This window comes from Prinia subflava, chromosome 5, assembly GCF_021018805.1.
Source record: "Prinia subflava isolate CZ2003 ecotype Zambia chromosome 5, Cam_Psub_1.2, whole genome shotgun sequence".
NCBI classification, from domain to species: Eukaryota; Metazoa; Chordata; class Aves; order Passeriformes; family Cisticolidae; genus Prinia; species Prinia subflava.
In genome coordinates, this window is record NC_086251.1 from 51,588,650 (window position 1) to 51,607,695 (window position 19,046).

Sequence of the window (19,046 nt, forward strand, 5' to 3'; positions counted from 1 at the left end):
TCCCCAACACATTCAATATGGTTTCACTGTGAAGAAGGGAAAAAGAAAGGCTTAACTCTGCAGGTTGTTGCAATTGGGTTAGCCCTAAATGGACTATAGCTGCTTCCAGAAATGTTATGTGTTGTTAACAGTAATATTTGTTAGTATGAAATTGCTGTTTTGTAGTCTTGATAGATACATCAATATGCAACTGGAAAATTAAAAAAAAAAATATTCATTTTTTGGTATCAAGGCATTTATGAAGAGTTCCTCTTGTCTGTGACATACAAACTTTTCAAAATTAGCCTAAGTTCTTTTTTACAGAAATAATTGCAGTTTCACTTTTGTGTTTATAGATGGAAACTTCTTGGCAATAGGTTCCCATGACAACTGTATTTATATATATGGTGTAAGTGAAAATGGAAGAAAGTACACTAGAATTGGCAAATGTTCAGTAAGTAACCTTTTTTCTCCTGATTCAGTATCAGTACCAAAAGTGTATTTTGTAGCACTTATCACTGTCACATTGTGGCACACTGTTAGTACAGTTATTATAACACTTTTTCTCTTTGTAGGGTCATTCCAGCTTCATTACTCATCTGGATTGGTCTGTTAATTCACAATATCTTGTGTCTAATTCAGGAGACTATGAAATCTTATACTGTGAGTAAGAATTATATTTAGTCCTTTTGTGCAAAGTTCAGGCAGTCTAACACAGATTTAAAATTTAAATGAGACCATATAACTGCCAAGATCAACCATATGTTTTAATTCATCTGGTGTAACCAGGAATCTATACAATTTGAGAATGAAATATTTTGTTATGTGGGTTTTTTTTTTTCTTTTGTAGGGATCCCCTCTGCTTGTAAACAAGTCGTGAGTGTTGAAACAACTAGGGATATAGAATGGGCCACTTACACCTGTACTTTAGGATTCCATGTTTTTGGTAAGTATATTTCCTCTAACAAGCTCTTACCATTCTTCTTATTAACAAACACTTGGAATGCCAACTTTTGCTTATGAAACATGACTATTCATAATTCAGGGAAAAATACAGAACTTCTGTTATGCCATTTTTATTACAATCTGTCTTCTTATTTCAATCCAGAAAGACTCTGATTTAATATTCCTGCTAGCTTCAAGTACAAATATCATATTACAACATAAGTGGCAGATAAGGAAAAAAACACACACTGCCCTTTCTGTCACAGTAGAGCAGCTTCTCATCATTTTAAAATTAAAGTACCAGTTCTGTGAAATTGTCATGTATTTAGGCAGTTACTGGGTTGAATCCCCTTACCAGAACTGGTTTCGTTTGCTCTGGTTACTGTGCAAACACAAAATCGATTATAGTCTCCTTCATTAAGAACTTATCATGTATTATGATACAGTCTCTAGCAATTAAACTGAGGGAAAGAAATTCAAAAAGAAAAACCTAACAAAATCCAATGGTTTGTTTCCGTGGGACTTCTCTTTTGCCAGTTTTGAAGGATCCACTTTCCCCATTGTAGTCTGAAGCTTTGTACTCCTTCTACAATGTGTGCAGAACTGGACAGATGGTTGCAAACACTGAGTATGAGAAGCTTCAAATGCTTGAGTCCTCAAGAGGAAATAGAAAGTCATGGTAGAAGTTCAGAGAAGAGTCTGGTTTAGTGTAAGTGGTAAACAAGGAATATTTGCACCCATGTTTCAAGTAGAATAGGTTGCAGTGATCTGTTTGAAGGCAGCCAGAAACGGATGTTTTCAATGCCTGAAGATGCTATGGCAGTAGCAGTATGCTGGGAAAACATGTTCACATTTTCTGTCAATTAGCTGACAAACAGTGCTTGGATATCACAGCATGCAGATTTAGTAAAAGCAGGAAATCCTGGAAGATTGGCTGCACATTGACATAACGTATTTTTCATTTAAGGGATAGAGGCTCTTATGGAACTAGTAAAATATTTCTGGAGTTTGAGTACACCCTACACATAGTTAGAGAGCTAAAAAGTCTTTGCATTTAGCATCACAGGTTCAGATACTCTGAGATACTAAATACTTCATGTGAGGGTTCCTTACTTTTTAATTCAGATTCCTGCAAAATACAGTGCTCTTAGAATCTGGGGCCGCTTTTGGTGCATAGAAAGTCACAGGAGAGAGGCCTGCCATACTTGAGAGGGATTCTCTCCATGCCTTGCAACAGATCCACTTTTTGAGCCAGACCATGGGACAAAATAATCTACTGAGGAGGGAGTAGAGATGACACTGCTAAAGCTGAAGTTTTACAAAACCCAACTCTTTTTAAAATATTTCTTTAATAAAAGACCTACTGCAATTTGATGACAAACCCAGTTAGTGCCTACTGCATTCAGTAGGGGAGGAATAGTTTGGAAAGTTGAAATAAGTCAGGTATTTTCAAAGTATTTGATGAAGCTTGTTGTATCTGTAAAAACAGCTGCTTAATGTCAGCTTGAGATCAGTAGTAATTATTTTCAACACCTCACAGAGAACAGGCAAAGTACTGAAAAACTGGAGAGTGAATGCAATCTCTGCAGGATCTTATATATACCTTCAGAGCCCATATGGAGAGGCTAAAGTGCAAAGTGAGTGGCTAGAAGAAGCACGTAGATTATGAGTTAGAAACCAGTTCATTTTTATTGCAAGTCCATCAGTACTTTGGGACCTCAGAGCAGTCTTCACATGCTTGCTGGGATCACCCCACTGGACACAGAAGCAGCACTCACAGTATCCAGGATGTGAGGCTTCTAGTATATTGATTTTTCAGTAGCTATGGCTGACTGAAACTCGGGCTATTTTCTCTCTCTGATAGAACCACATAAAAATCCCAAACCATGCGTAGCACCCGCAGATCAGCGTGACCAGTGCAGGGGAAAAGGAACTCTGGTCTGCTGAGCACCTGTCTTTGAGATGGGAACAGATTAGTCAGTTTGTAAGTGTTTAGAGATGATTCAACTGAATGTCAAAAGCATGTAAAGAAGTGTGCCTGAGGGAGGATGTTTTAGGGATACAAACACATAAATGTGGAGGAGCAAAGACTGTAGAACATTCACTGATCTATAAGCTCTTCCAAGAGCCATGTGCTGCTGGATACACAAGGTATCAGTTCATAGCACATGCCTAGTTTTGAAGAAGATAGTGTTTGAGGTGAAGAACAGGAACAGAAGAAATCTAAGACGCTGTACAAAGCCTGACAACATTGCAAGCAAAGCAGAGCTCAGACTGGTTGGGTTCAAAACCAACTAGAACATTGTAAATTGAATATTATGTTTGTTTGAATATATTTATTAATAGCATGCATGATAAATCAGCATGTAAAGTTTGTAGGTGGTGTAAAGCTGCAGAATTAGCAAGTTGTCTTGAGAAACAGAGGAGTGGTATGAAAAAAGGAAGGAATTCAATAGAGCCAAAGAGGAGGCTCCCCACTAGAATGGCAGAACCCAGTTGTACAAAAGCAGAACAGATGAGAGCAGATCTGCACAGAAAGATCAGATTACTCTTGTACACAAACTGAACATGAGTCAAGAGCATTATGCTGTTGTAGGAAAGGCAGATACATTAGTGGGTGTGTAAGATAAAGGATGCCATGCAAAATGTGAAGCAATCATCCATTTATCAGTATCAGCTTCAGTCACAGCTGGAATGGCTGCTTCTGGGTTTTGCACGTTGGACCAACAGATAATGTGCTGACTAGCAAGAATAATTAATTATCCATCTAAATATTGTTCTGGGAGAAGAGACATAATGAATGAATGTTAAAGAAGAGGAGAAAAAAATAACATGGCATCAGTCTTCAAATGAGAGAAAGGCAATGGTCTCTTTTACAGGCCTGAAGAGGATAGGAAAAAATAAGGATTACTTTTTCAGCAAGGGGGATTCAATTTGCATATTCATAAAAACTGATAGTGAGGCACTGGATGAATTTTGAAAGAACTGAGAGGTTCAAAGAAAAACCCTGCTATTATCTATTCCCCATTTCAAAATGTTAGTCTTGTTTCTTTAACCATTTCCTTCAGAGGTTGTTTCCAGCTTGTCATAGTGACCTCTTGGGAAGACTCCTGCCTCTTTTTAGCTAGCATTTGATATTCATATAGCCTCCTTCTTGTCAAAGAATATATTTTTAAAAGCTTTTCTGTGTCTCTTTGTTCTGAATATTCATAATTCCACGAGTAGCAATTACAATGTTTCTTTGCAGCTTCCATTTCTTTGGGCCTCTTTTACTATCCCTGATCTAGCAACATGATGTTTCCACACACATCAGGAAAGTTAAGAGCAGTCTACAAATCAGACTTTGCATTTTATTTATAGCAATTTGTAATTCCTCATAAAGACATGGAATCACCTCCTCTTGGTGAATTGCTGTGCAGTGATACAAAGGCTGTACTTGGGAAGAGTCCCAGTGGCTGAAGGACAGCGGTTCCCTCGGTGCATGGCAAGCGTCCTCTGTGGGGTCAGAAGTGTCCTGAAGAAGGAGGAGCTGGAGTGCTTTGGGAGCTCCTAGGGGAGTACAACCCTCTCACCCTGACCTGCAGCAGCACCAGAGGAGGAGCACGCCCTCGAGTGGGCAGGGCTGCAGAGGATGGGTGACACAGGGACAGGCACTGAAAATCACAGAGCCAAGACATGAGAGGGGTTTTGCCAAGTCATAACAGCAGAACACGCAGTATAACTCGAGATGACAGTGGTCTCTGAAAGCTTGGTGCCCTTTATGTTGCCTAGGGATTTGATAAAATCTAAATTAGAAAATCATAACCAAAAAACACCTGCAGTACTGCATACAAAATCCTGAAATTTCAATAACTCGGTGGATTTTAGTAAAATTGCAATTTATTACAGGCAATTATTCAGAGGCTTTAAAGATGTGGTGCACAGATTTGGTCTCTGCACTGTTGACCTTACAGTTTGATTTTAGGACACAACTTCATGCAAGAATAGCAAAGAGTACAGTGTGTGGGGAAGGAAGAGAAGTACTTACAGTAGAACAGAAGCATTTAAAAACCTTATAGTAGGTTCAGTTCCTTTTCAAGGGCTCTATTAATTAATAAATAATAATTTAAATTATATAATTTCTTTTTTCATTGACTTTATACTTCAGTAATATTAAGAAATTACTTTTGGATCATACTGTAGTGTAAAAAACATATCCATGTAATATGAAAAAAGTGTGTTAACTCATACATAAGGAGAAGAGAAAATAAAAGCAGTAGCTGTTACTTTTCCACATAACCATATGAAAATTCTTTCAGGCTCAGACACATGACTGTAATTCAGCAGAATACATCTTCTTAAAGTAAAAAGCACTTTGCTGACTGGAGGGAATAAGGAATTTTTTAAGTGCTTGATTACCCATTATGAACTGGACTTTAGCTGGTATGGCAGTACACATTCTGACTCAGATGCAGTTATTTTTATAGGTTTTTCTTTACCTTAAACAATTCATCCTTTATTAATATTTTAACAGAAACTCAGACTGTCACTTTTGTTTCCACTGTAAAAGCCTTTAATTAGTCCCTGTGTGTTTCAGGTGTATGGCCTGAGGGTTCAGATGGGACAGATATCAATGCTGTCTGTCGATCCCACGGGAGAAAACTGCTATCAACAGGAGATGACTTTGGCAAAGTGCATCTCTTCTCATATCCATGCTCACAGTTTAGGGTAAGGTATTTCTCAAAAATTTACTCTTGCAGGTTGCACAAATGCATTAAATGTTGTTTTCCTATGAACAAAAAAAAAAACCCCAAACACATAAAAACAAGAAGAATGGGAGTATTTATACATCTGAGGGATTTATTTAAGGTTGATTGAGACAGCAATTCAATTTAAAAGTAATTTAATATTAAAACACCTTGAGAGAATGATGTGATGCCTTGGTTTCATTGTTGCATGAATGCTCTAACGAGATGCTTTTATGGCAGCTGCTATTCTCACTAATGTGGTGTTTTCTAGGCTCCAAGCCATGTGTACGGTGGACACAGTAGTCATGTAACTAATGTAGATTTTCTCTGTGAAGACACCCACCTCATCTCCACAGGAGGAAAGGACACAAGTATTATGCAGTGGCGAGTCATTTAACGGAAACATCAGCATGAACATACAAGTTCAGTCGACCATGCACAGAACTTATGTATAAACTGTATATTTAAAACTTAACAGTATGTTTGCAGTTTAGCCTGGTCACTGTGATTTTTGTTGAAAAAATTCTTACAAACCTCAGGAAAATAAGGCCCTGTGCTGGTTACCTTACTCAGTCTAGTATTTTTTTTTTCATTGTGTCACACCTTAAGATTGATCGTTCTCTGTTGTACAATATACAATGCAGTACAAGTTTAATATAAGAAATGTGGCTTGACAGTTTGCAATACAGTGGTATCAGCAGAATGTGACTCTCTTAAATGTTTTCTATAAACACTGCTAAACTGGTCACAAAAATGCCTTTCAAAGACTGTATATATGTGCTTATCTGTTTCACTATCTACACTTTGTACTATATATCTACTTATTTAGAAAAATCTATGACAATGTCAAGGTACTGAACTGTTTCTGCTGGAGGCTGATGAGTAGATGCAAAAAGTATAAACTGCGATGTAAGATGCAAAAATTAGTGTTCTAGACCTGAAAATGTGAATGCTGGTAAATTTGAATTCTCTTGGGAACAGCACACTGTGGGCGTCACCCACGAGGAGTTGTGTTCCTTTTCCAATGAATCAGCAGGCTTTGTCCCAGTTTGACCTGAATTTCTCAGCAGGGCTTACAGATGTCTGTGTGGTTCAGGTAGTCCATATGAGTTTAATAAAAGATTAAAAATCTTTTTACTTGTATATGAAAAATTTCTTTTTGAGAACAAAACAATAAAGCTTGGCCACATCCCCATTATTGGCTCATATATTTAACTAATATGTATATTAATTAATCAGCATGATGCTATATTGTACATGTATAAGATTTTAGCAGTTCATAACAAATGGTAAGGCCATCTAGCTTTACTTTTTTATGCTTATGGATATTGTATATTTGTATTTTAAGACCAAGTAGACCAAGTCTAAAAATATCTTTTTAAGTGTACCATAAACCTGCAGAGGGTAAAGGAAGACTTGGAAGCCTACATGAAATATTAATGTGTAACTTCTGGCCCCTGTGTTTTGTGCATGGATGGGTATTTATAGTATGAAATAAGATTGTGTTTTGCAATGAAGTAACAGTGGAGGTGGTATAAAATGGTTGAGAAGGCCTTATCAATGTTGATTGTGACACAGATTGAAATGTATTGTTTACTATGACGAATGTATCTGAAGAATTTTAAAAGAGGAATTCTAAGCGGACTTGAAAAAGGTAATATTAAAATTTTGCTTGTTAACAGACAGTAAATGTTAATTATCTGAACTCTAAAGCACTGGTTGTTTAGAGTGATTTAAATGAAATTGAATCAATAAATTTTGAAACTTTTTTATTACATCTCCAACCTCCTACACTGAAAGTGCAGGACACCAATAAACATGTATTAAAGTGAATTCTCCATGCATTCTTCCTGTTTAGTAAGCTGTCTTTGTTTAAGCATGATACAGAAGAGACAGGCTTTTATTTAACAACACAGATTTGTGATTTCTCGATTAGAGATGCATTTGAAAATATTCACCAGTAAAATCTAGATTTTGGGGTACATAATTTTATCTGTGCCCATGACCCTGGGGACATAATGACAATGCACACCTAGAGAGTGAAACTTCAGCTTTGCAGCAGGGAAGGATACACCACATGCTCTCATGTACACATCTCCTGTTTCTGGGTACTCAGCTGGTGGAATGTTGTTCCACTGCTCAGTTATGCTCATGGCAAGAGCTCCTGACAATTTCTGTGTTAGGAACTTGTCCTCAGGCAAGACTTTTGAAGGCCGTGGTTTCAGGGTGACTTTACCCTGATGTTACCTGGCACTGCCACTGAAGGCAAAGGTCTTGATCCCAGCTGGTTACTCTGATCCCGTGGAGCAGCACAAGAGTTATTGTGACCATAAGCAGAACCCAGCTGGGACACAACAACTAATGCAGACAAAAAAACTGTTTCCTCTGTTTCTGGTCTAGATGTGCAATGTGGAAAAATAAATGGCCAGAGGAGCACTGGAACAACTTTTTTAATAGTGATGTTAATTCCCTCTTCTTGAAGTGTGTAAAGCTAAGGCACAATACCCTTACCCTTCCTAAGGTTAATCCAGTCATAGGAGTCCTTAACACACAAGTGACAGGTTTTCATTGTGTCTGGGTGCTTGGTTATCCACAATACTTTCTGTTTGTTGATTTTTTTAAATTGTTTTTTTAATTTGCTTTTGCAAATTGGATGTTGTCAGGTTTTCTGGGTTTGGAATTATAGGTGATTTGTCATTAGTTGCAGCAGAGAAAACAGGAGTTGCAAATTGGCTTGGCTCATTCCCTTTTCATTCTTCTCACATGGTGCTACTCTTGGGATATAGTAAAGCATTTGTGATCCCTTTCTTCATTTTAAACTGTTATCCTTTAGAAGAAATAGATGAGGAATACTGCAAGTTCATCCCTAGGGTTACTGATCAAAGGGCTTTTCAACAATCCCATCCCATCTGTGCCTCTGCTGCTCCTCTGTTTCTAACTTTTGCTGTTAAATGTGTCTTTGTTCCACTATGAATACCTGATAAACGTATTAGCTGAATTGGCAAATGGTGGGTAATGTCTTAAGCCAAATATCCGTTTGATGACTGTTAAAGTGATTCTCCTTTCTTTATCCAGGAAACTCCACACAATTTTGCTATTGTTATAGCTGATCTTCAGCTCTCCTCCCTTCCATCCTTGTTCCTTTGTTCTTGCATTTATTTGTTTTCTCAGGAGTGTCTTCTTTTTCACTTTAAAAGAAAAAGAAAACGAAATAAAATAAAGAAAGAGTTATGCCTAAGCTTTGTGTATTTATTCTCTCAGAAACACCTGAATTCTTTACCTGACACACTGTCTGCAGCAGCTCTTTTTCTGCCCAGCCATGGAGTATATATAAGGTTGGTCTAAAGTCCATGGCTGAAGACACACCTGGGCTTCTGCTTCTGTTCCCTCCCCCCATCCTAGCTGCAGCATGTGCAGTGTTGTTCGAAGAAAAAGAGACGTCCTTTGTGTATTGGTACTGTCTACCAAGCATTCAGGTACTCCCCTTCAACTTCCTTTGGTTTCAATTCCCATTTCTTGCTTTTCTTCCCTTCATTTTTAGCATTACTCTTCAGCTTCCAGCACTGTATCCATGACTGGCACATGTTGCTGCCCTTATCTGCTCATAAAGCCAGGGGCCCTGAGTATCTCTGACAGTTTTGGGGCTGTGTTTCTTATTGTACCTCTGTTCACACTTCTTCTGTGACTTGTGCTTCGGGATGTCAGTGAGTGCATCTGCTTTGAGCCCTTTCTCCCTGCCCTGCCACCTCCTTGTGAGGGGACACTGAGGGGACCAGCACTGTCTCGTTGTTTCTCAATTGTCTCTGTCTGTGGGCAGCCTGTAATTTGTACCATGTCTTTAGATTTGGAAATATTTTTAGGGTAGCGATTTTGTTTCTCTGTTCTGTGGCATTTAGCAATGGGATTTCAGGGTCCTAGACTCACTCCAACAGTATGACTGTCATATTTGTCCAAAATGATGAGCGTGTACTCAGGTAAGGCTTCTCTGTTAAGGTATTCAAAGTGATTAGCTACTAAAGTTGATACTATCTATTCTCTTAAGTCTTAAATTATTCAGAAAACAATACAAATGCTTTCAAAATACTTCTTTCTCCCTCTTTTACACACTTATAAAATAAACATAGACTCAATCTGGTTTTTAGGACCATTGCCCATTTTCAAGTAGAGACTTTTCATTATTTTGTTTGCCTCTTCTGCCTGTCTTCATATATTTATTTTACTCAGAAAGGATATATATTTGTATGATATCAAAACTACAGCCTTTTTCAACTTAGTCTTATATGTACTGTTTTAATTATTTCCTGAAAGATGATTATTATATAAATGTTTCTTATAGTGCTCGGTTTTGACAGATTGTTGAAACCTGAGAGGTATTAACAATTTCCAGCAGAGAAACTGTACAAAAACCAGTCACTATATTAAAAAAAAAAAAAAAAGGGCAAAGAAGGAGATAAATGTAAAAGAAAATAGTTTTTGCAATGCTGGTAAATTAAAAAACCCTACCATTTCAATTATATTAAAAAATTCCTTATGGAGCAATTCAATTTTGTTCAAATGGATTTTTTACTCTTGTAATTAATATGGGGTTAGTTAATTCAAGGACATATTTCCTATGTGAAATATTTGGATGATTTTTATTCTTCAGAAGATTTAGCATTAGAGGATATTTTCCTTCCAAAGTATTCATGTGACAAGAGCTTGCAAGGTCAAACAGCCCCATTTTTGCAAGAGTTGGCATTTTTAATTTCTTCTGGTTCTGCTCAGGGAAGCAGGAAGTCTTTTTGCTCTGTTTTCTGCTGGAAATAGGGCTGTTGACAGATCACTCGATTGCATCCTCAAAAAATCCTACAGATGGCAGGGAAAATGTCACTTTAATTACTAGAGGAAAGAACAGACTTATGGGAAGCCTAAACTGAATCTTTTTCTCCTGTTGCTGGCCGGGGTTCACAGCTGTGTGGTCACTGCCGTGCAGCCCCAGCTGCAGCCTGCCCTGCACAAGGGATGCCCCAAGCAGGGCACATGCAGAGGTGGGAGATGAGGAGCCAGCTCCTGGGGGTGAGGACAGAACTGCTCCTGTGTCTGCTCGTGGATGGAGGCTGCTGGGGGAGTGAGGACATGAGCAGTTCATGCTCTTGCTGGAAGAGATTTATGTTTCTCCTTAGTCATGAACTTCTGCGGCAATTTCATTTTTCTTAATGGAACTACTTTGCCCCCGAATTCATTAAATAATAACAGAAGACGAAGTGATAATTTGCATGGAGGTTTCAATGGCAGTGCAGCCAAAGCTGCCATCCAACTCTGAGCCTGACAGACCTTATTTGGGTCAGCAGTGATAGCAGTGGCTAATCTTCAAAAGCCACTTGGGACACCTTTGTCAGTCAGGAAGGTTCACAGCACTGTGGGTCCTCCCATTTCCTGCCAAATGTGGGAATGTAAGAAGGAGCTCCTTTCAACAGGGCCTGTCAGTATCACCTGAGGCTGTGTGCACTCCTTTGGACCTCACATTTTGTCTGTCTTGTTAAGGAAGCCTGAAGTCTTGGACTCAAGTGGTTCTTCCCCACCACCTTCACAGAGGTTGGGCTGTACCATCTTTTGGCTGACTACAGACTACATTAAAGGAATTTAGACATTTCTGTTTGTTTGTAGTGGACATATCTGTCCTTAAAGGCTGCCTCTTTGGGTGTAGTCTGAGGTGCTGAGCCCAGAACCACTGAATGGTGACCTGCTTTCTGGGTCTCCATGCAACTGAATGGGCTTTTAGCATGAGCTTGTAAGAGATGAACATTTTTTAAATCTGCCCTTTGAAATCACCTAGAAAAAGCATGTAGCCACAGGGAAGCAAATTCATCTGTTCTGTGGATTCTGTCAATGCTACAGTTGCTCCAAATTCCAGGTTGTAGGATAAAGAAATCTCCTTCAGGCTGTTCAGTCATTATGGTTAGAAAGAAAAAATTAAAAAGCCTGGGCGAGTTCTGCAGCCATGTTAGATTATAGTAATTTGCCATTGCCTTGCTTTGCCCTTGCACTGCAGAGATGTGCTGAAGGGGGAACAGTCTGCGTGAGCCTGAAGAGAACTCCTCTCTACAAAATCAATTGCCTGGCTGTTCTTTCTGGATTCTGTTTCTCATTGAGATAAGTGTCAACATTTTAGGGTTCCTTCCTCTCTACCCTGCTTCTCCTTTTCATCAGCTTTCATTGACATCCTAACATCAAATTTATAATATCAGTCTATAACCATAGGGAAAGTTATTCCAGAGGTTTGAGTGTTTTGGCCTTTTTACAGCACCTAAAAAGAGCAGAAGCTGAGCTCTGTCTGGGAGTCTCTGTCCACAGCCCGAACAGTTGCAGAGTGAGCTGACAGGAGGCTGAGCCCCAGTGAAAAGCCCCGTGGCATTTCCCATATGAGCAGCTCCTGCTCAGCAGAAAGGCTTGGCCACACGCCGTGGAGAGCCCCGGCTGCCTCAGCCTTTGGGAGCACAGCACCACCTCTGTGCAGCTCCCTTCTCGCTGCTTTTGGGGGAGAGGGAAAGGCACCTTTGGCCTTGAGCGGGTCCCCAGGGTCTGCTGGCAAGGCAGCTCCTCCCTGCTGCCTGGAAGTCTGCAGCTTCCTGCTTCGGCCTCCCCAGTGATTGTAAATGCTGCTCTCAGAAGGCATAACAGGAAAAATAAAAATGCCAGTGAGCTCCTCCCTTTCCAAGAGGAGGCACTGACTATCTCCCTGAAAGCAAAGCTGGACTCCCATCTTCACTGGAGGTAGTGTAATAAAATAGAATTAAAGTATATCAACAGTCTATTTTTCCTATTTATTCTCTGCCCTTTCCTATATTACTTCTTTCCCTTCTTCATGATTTCCTCATTTTTTTTCCTTTTCATGTAATTTCTCTTTCTCTCCTTTTCTTGTAAAAACAAAAATTCCAAACTTACGTAATTCCTTCATTTTTCTGTAGTCTCCATTTTCCTGTCCCCTTTAGCACCTGCTGTACTCTTCTGCTACTTGATTCTTTGTTCCATTCTCTTCTCATCCTCTCCATCCCAGAACTGGATGAAATGTTGCTAAGGAAATCCAGGTGCAGACAGTGAGTGACCTCACCATGGCTCCTTTGGGCTGCCACAGCAAACCTGAGATGGAGCCTTTGCCAAAGGTGCCAGAGATCGTAGGGATGTGGTGATGGGTGGAAACCCCAAATCCAGGACTGAACCTCTCTGAATTTTGGGAATCTTTGAATCTTGCTTTGCACCTGAATTTGGTAATCATGTTCTTTCTGCCTTAGTGAGGTCTCTGTGAAATTGTACAATTTCATCTTTGGCAAAAGTTCTGAGTCATGTTGCTGTCTGAGGAACAATTCCTTTTAGAAATAATAGCATGCATATATTACTGGATGAGAAAAGATGAATTGATATAACGAATTCCTCTCAAGGGTGACCTTCACAAGGCTAAATTCTCCTTGCTTGGGAAAAGCCTTCCAATAATAAGTGTGTAAAAAAACCTATTGTGGACATCCGTTTTCCTTGAAAACAGGTAGTTTTGTGGAGAGGTCCACAGGAAAGTGCCAGAATTTCAAGAGAAAGCTCTGAGCTGGACAAATTCAGTGGGAAAAAATGACCACAAGACTCTTGCTGCACCAGCCTGAACACGTCATGGAGTCTCTGAGAAAAACAGTTGGATGACCTTGAGCTCCTGATCAGAGAATTTTTACAGAGGATTTTGCCTCAGGCTGTGTGACTGCATAAAGAAGGCATCCTCTTCCTCCTCCTCCCCTCCTAACATGAAATCTCTGAAGCAACAAACAGAGCAGGCCCCAGGGCAGGTTTTGCAAAGGACCCAGAGGCATGGCAGCAGATCCAGCAGGGTTTGCCATGCAGGAGGCCTCAGCTGGGAAGGATGCAGCCTTAGGGACAGCACTTCTCTTGTGCAGGTCTTTGCTGGGCTCTGTAGGAGAGTTTGCAGTCAGGGAGAGGCTCAATGGGAACAATGAGCCCAGCAGGATGGAGAACACCCTGGTGGGTCAGGATTGCCCCTTGGGCAAAGAGCAGGTGAATTAACAAGACTACAGTCACAGATTATACATCTGTCAATACAAATTACCAGCTTTAAGTCTCTTAGAAGACATATAGTTCTGATTGCAATATAATGTCAGATTTGTCCCAGCAAAACAATTATATCATGGTCCAGTAACATCTTTCTGTCAACACAGTGATCTGGTGGTCAACCAATGAATGTTGATAAGGAAGCCTCGTGGATTCTGATACAAGCAAGATTTTTAATGCTGTTCTATTTTTTTGCCGTTACTGGCCAGCAAGATTGGCATCTGTCTTTCCTCTCTTGCTTCTTTCTGTAAGAATAAATAAAACAGCAAATATAATTGTCTAATCTAGTGACCTCACTGCATTTCTGCATCACTTCTCAACCACCTCATGGGCAATCAAGCCTCCCAACCCCTTGCAAGGGTTGATGCTGCACAAGTTTATATCCAGTGGTGTTGCATCTTGCCCAGGGACAGAGAGTACCTGTGCTCAGGAGGCAGTGCTGGTACAGAGTGGTGAGTGGCAAAAGCCACCTCTGTCCTTACCCAGTGGTTTGCAGTCCCTCGTGGGCAGCTGCCAGGGCTGGATGTGTCAGTACTGGGGCACGTGGTGGCTGTGATTTCAGCTCTTTGTGCCCCCTTATGCTTTGCAGCCAAAGTGCACAGATTAAAGTCTTTGCAGAAGACATTTTTGCTTCTATAAAACTAAACATTCAAGTTTTATATCTCAACCATAGTGTGATTTACATAAATTTGTTTGCCTATTTGATTTGTGCCTGTATAAACTTATCTTAAGGAAATTATATTTTAAGAAAACAGATTATCAGTGAAATCACATATGGATTTTCTATTTTAATCAAGTTTTAAATTCTAGTATTACCACGAAACTCTCTAGTTTAATGAGTATCCTCCCTGCCTTATGCTGTCTCCCATATGTCCTATGAGCTGGTCAGTGACCCACACTCTAAAGGATTAGTCAGATGATAGTAACAAGAAAATAGATTTTATTTTTGCTCATTATTTCTTCATATGCTTACTTCCTTCAGCAACCTCATCAAAAATTATGTGGACGAGTTTCTCCAAGCCACTGTCACTTGGGGGAGACTGCATATCAGATCTGTGGTCTGACACTGTTGTTTCCTTATATTGTGCCTCCTAGGAGATTTAGGATAATTGCTTATAAGAAAGGACTATAGGTTTTGGTTTCAAACAAACAAGGAGGCCCCTTAGATATAAGGGAAGCAGCTTCTTTAGGAGAACCTCGCTAACTGAAGTGAGCTTAGGCTCATTGGTGGGGTCACTTGGGAAGAGGATGGAGCAGACCTGCTATGGGACAGGGAAAGCACGAGCTGGGATTTGTGCTTGTGAGGCACAGAAGTGGTGGGGGTTCCCTCCCCCTGGCCCTTCAGTAGCTCTGTCTCCAATTATTTTTTTAACATATTAATGATCATTGAAAACGGCAGATAACAGATATGTATTAGCTACCAAGAAACAAGCATGGCCTTGAACAAAGGCATATATATGATTACTACCATGGGTTTTGTTGCTGTCATATTTTTGTTGTAGTTACTGTAGTACATTTTACTTGGTATGGAGCTAGGGTGGACAGCAGCAAAGCTTGACAAGCCAGTGGTGAAATTGCTCTGTAGGGCATCAGATCTATGGGCTTGATTTTTGCAACATTTATTTTGCTGGCATACATTACTACTACAGTAAAAATGTGTTGTATTAGCATGAGTATATAAAATTTTCAGAGAAACTGAAATAAAAATGTAAAGTAGTTATGGGGAAAATGGCCCCTACTGCTTTGCTCTTCATCTCCTGCAGGCTCTGTGCCACATCTGGCTGCTTCCCTTGCACTCCCACAGTCTGCTCTGCACCATGGGCACGTTCCCCTGAGCCCTCAAACACTTTGCACTGTAGGCACTGCCCAGAGCTCACCCTCCCTGCCACACTGCCCAGAGCTCACCCTCCCTGCCACACTGCCCAGAGCTCACCCTCCCTGCCACACTGCCCAGAGCTCACCTTCCCATCCACACTGCCCAGAGCTCACCTTCCCATCCACACTGCCCAGAGCTCACCTTCCCATCCACACTGCCCAGAGCTCACCTTCCCTGCCACACTGCCCAGAGCTCACCCTCCCATCCACACTGCCCAGAGCTCACCTTCCCATCCACACTGCCCAGAGCTCACCTTCCCTGCCACACTGCCCAGAGCTCACCCTCCCATCCACACTGCCCAGAGCTCACCCTCCCTGCCACACTGCCCAGAGCTCACCTTCCCATCCACACTGCCCAGAGCTCACCTTCACATCCACACTGCCCAGAGCTCACCCTCCCATCCACACTGCCCAGAGCTCACCTGCACAGCCACACTGCCCAGAGCTCACCTTCACATCCACACTGCCCAGAGCTCACCTTCCCATCCACACTGCCCAGAGCTCACCTTCCCTGCCACACTGCCCAGAGCTCACCCTCATATCCACACTGCCCAGAGCTCACCCTCCCATCCACACTGCCCAGAGCTCACCTTCCCATCCACACTGCCCAGAGCTCACCTTCACATCCACACTGCCCAGAGCTCACCCTCCCATCCACACTGCCCAGAGCTCACCCTCCCTGCCACACTGCCCAGAGCTCACCTTCCCTGCCACACTGCCCAGAGCTCACCCTCATATCCACACTGCCCAGAGCTCACCCTCCCATCCACACTGCCCAGAGCTCACCTTCCCATCCACACTGCCCAGAGCTCACCCTCCCATCCACACTGCCCAGAGCTCACCCTCCCATCCACACTGCCCAGAGCTCACCCTCCCATCCACACTGCCTGCACCTTCCCAAAACTGTCCCTGCACACAGACACGGGCCACAGCTCCCTGTCCCTTCACAGCACATGTGGAGGGTGTGTCTCAGTGAGTGATGGGGACAGTGTTAATTGTGACACAGACACAGAGGGAAGGAGAGAGAGAAGCCTTTACTGTTCAGGACACTGTGCACACACACCAACTGCCTGGAAAGCCACTGCTTGCTGGGGGATTACATGGTTGGCTGGGGGCTTTTGTGCCTAAACTGGGTGATGCAGAACTGGGAGAGATCAGTGGGAGATGATCCACAGAGAGTCAGAGGGAAGAGCCTTTACACTTGGGAAATGGCAAACAGATTACTGTGACATGTGTATGGAAGACCTGAGAAACAACTGCATAATTTTGTCCTGTATCATGGCAGATCCTTGAGGATATTCAAGTGATACCAATTTCAACATAATCTTTTTTCTGCTGAGTGGTGCATGGGAAGAGGTAGAGACGTGGAGAGGGCCAAGGGAAGTTCCAGGCTCCGGACCTTGTGGATATCATCACCCTGTGGTTTGGGCTGCACAATGGAGTTGGCAGGAGGTGACTGGAAGGAGAAGGGCAGCGGGTTAGGGACGGGACTGACATGTGGAGTGAGGAGGAGAGTTGGATGGGAGAAACACAGGACTTGAAGCAGCCCAGGGTTCTCAGGTTGGGTGGTGGGAAGGTGGGTGTGGAGAAAGGACAAGGCTGAAAGCAGGGCAAGAGAGCTCGCAGGGACACTCGGGGAGACAAGTGGGAAGGGTGACGGAGCAGGAACGACAGCTGCCCTCCGGTTAGCTGGAAATGCCATTTCTGCTCCTGTTTTTGCCCACAAAAGCACGGGCTCTATCCCTGCACAGGCCAGCACTGTGCAGAGGAGAGGTCTCCATCCTCGGCACTGCCCCGCTCCAGCCGGGATCGGTTCGGGGACGCGGCACGGCCGAGCCCCAGCACCGGCACGGGCCGAGGGCCCGGCGGAGCGCGGAGCCGCCGCTCGGAGCCGCGCACGGAGCGCGGCCGCTCCCGCCCCACCTGCGCCGGGCGGGGGCCCCGGGCAGGGCCGGGCAGGGCCGGGGCTCCCCCGACAGCCGCGGCGGGGGCGGCGCGGGCCGGGGCGGGGCGGGGGGCGGCGCGGCCCCGCCGCGCGTGGGAGCGGAGCGGAGCGGGGCGGGCGGCGGCGGCGGCGCTTTGTCCTGCCCACACACACACACACACAGAGCGCAGCCGGGCGGGAGCCGGCAACATGGCCGGGCCGGCGGAGGGGCTGCCCGGCGCCGCGCTGCCCGGCTAGCGCCCAGGGGCCCGGCGCTGCCGCTGGGGCGGCGCCGCCGCCGGAGCCCCCCCGTCCCGCCGCCGCCGCCGCCCGGTCCCGGCCCCGTTCCGGCCCCGGCCGCCGCCGCGCCCCGCCGGGAAGATGAGGTGAGTGCGGGCGGGGATGCGCCGAGCGCCGCGGGCAGGGTGGCCCGGAGCCCCCGCAGGAGGGGTGCGGGCACCTCGGTGTCACGCCGTGGGGGTGGGGATTTCCTGTGCGAGTGGAAGGCGGAGGAGAGGTTAAGCAATGCGGCGCTTCCTAGTCCTTCACCGGATGGATAGCACGAGTGGGTGGTGACGTTTTTGGCGTGTTTGACTGTCAGTGCCTAAGTCCATCTGACAGATTATCTGGCGCTTACAAAAGGCTGTAAGCGCCTGTGGAACTGCCGCCGTGTGCAGCCGGCATGTGCCCGGTGCTGCCGTGCCCTAATGCCGGGCTGTGCCCGGTGATGCCGTGCCCTAATGCCGGGCTGTGCCCGGTGATGCTGTGCCCTAATGCCGGGCTGTGCCCGGTGATGCCGTGCCCTAATGCCGGGCTGTGCCCGGTGATGCCGTGCCCCAGTGCCGGTATCTGCCCGGTGATGCCGTGCCCTAATGATGGGATGTTCCCGGTGATGCCGGGCCCCAGTGCCGGTATCTGTCCGGTGATGCCGTGCCCCAGTGCCGGTTTCTGTCCGGTGATGCCGTGCCCCAATGCCGGGCTGTGCCCGGTGATGCCGGGCCCCAATGCCGGTATCTGCCCGGTGCTGCCGTGCCCCAATGCCGGTATCTGCCCGGTACTGCCGTGCCCCAGTGCCGGGCTGTGCCCGGGGCTGCCGTGCCCCAGTGCCGGGATCCGCCCGGTACTGCCGGGCCGTGCAGCCCGGGGGGACGGCGAGAGCTTGGTGGGGCGCAGGAGACCCCGGGCGGGGAGAGCGGTGTGCGAGGAAGGGTGCGAGGAGTTCCCCGGAGAAGCGGAGATGCGATATTTCTCAAGAGCATCCAGCACGGGCCGTGCCGGAGCTCCCAGCTCCCTCTCCAGCGGATGCTGCAGCTCGGAGTTTTCTCGAGGTCAGTTTGTCAGTTGTGAACAGGAAGGGCAAAAAGCCCCACCAGCCCAATTTCCTGGTGGAAGGATGGAGAGGAAATGTTATTTGGATTGGTTTATGCTCGTCCAAACCTCTCGCTTTCATTTATTCGAGTTTGCTTGAGCTGTCAATATCTCGGAGCAACCCAGCCCCTTGATTCATC

General features: G+C 44.3%; 2 protein-coding genes across 7 annotated transcripts in view; both read left to right on the forward strand.

The window, feature by feature from the left end:
• Positions 1–7,419, forward strand: part of EML1 (EMAP like 1) — a 120,654-nt gene extending 113,235 nt beyond the window's left edge. For all 6 annotated transcript variants that reach the window (XM_063399348.1, XM_063399349.1, XM_063399352.1 and 3 more), the window contains 5 exons: positions 336–433; positions 555–642; positions 830–925; positions 5,501–5,631; positions 5,923–7,419. In XM_063399348.1, the coding sequence (XP_063255418.1) occupies positions 336–433; positions 555–642; positions 830–925; positions 5,501–5,631; positions 5,923–6,048 (539 nt within the window). In that variant the 3' untranslated portion in view covers positions 6,049–7,419. The remainder of the gene's footprint in view (positions 1–335; positions 434–554; positions 643–829; positions 926–5,500; positions 5,632–5,922) is intronic.
• Positions 7,420–17,636: 10,217 nt separating this feature from the next.
• EVL (Enah/Vasp-like) overlaps positions 17,637–19,046 on the forward strand; it is a 142,159-nt gene continuing 140,749 nt past the window's right edge. The window contains exon 1 of the mRNA XM_063399355.1: positions 17,637–17,924. Within this exon, the coding sequence (XP_063255425.1) occupies positions 17,920–17,924 (5 nt within the window). The 5' untranslated portion in view covers positions 17,637–17,919. The remainder of the gene's footprint in view (positions 17,925–19,046) is intronic.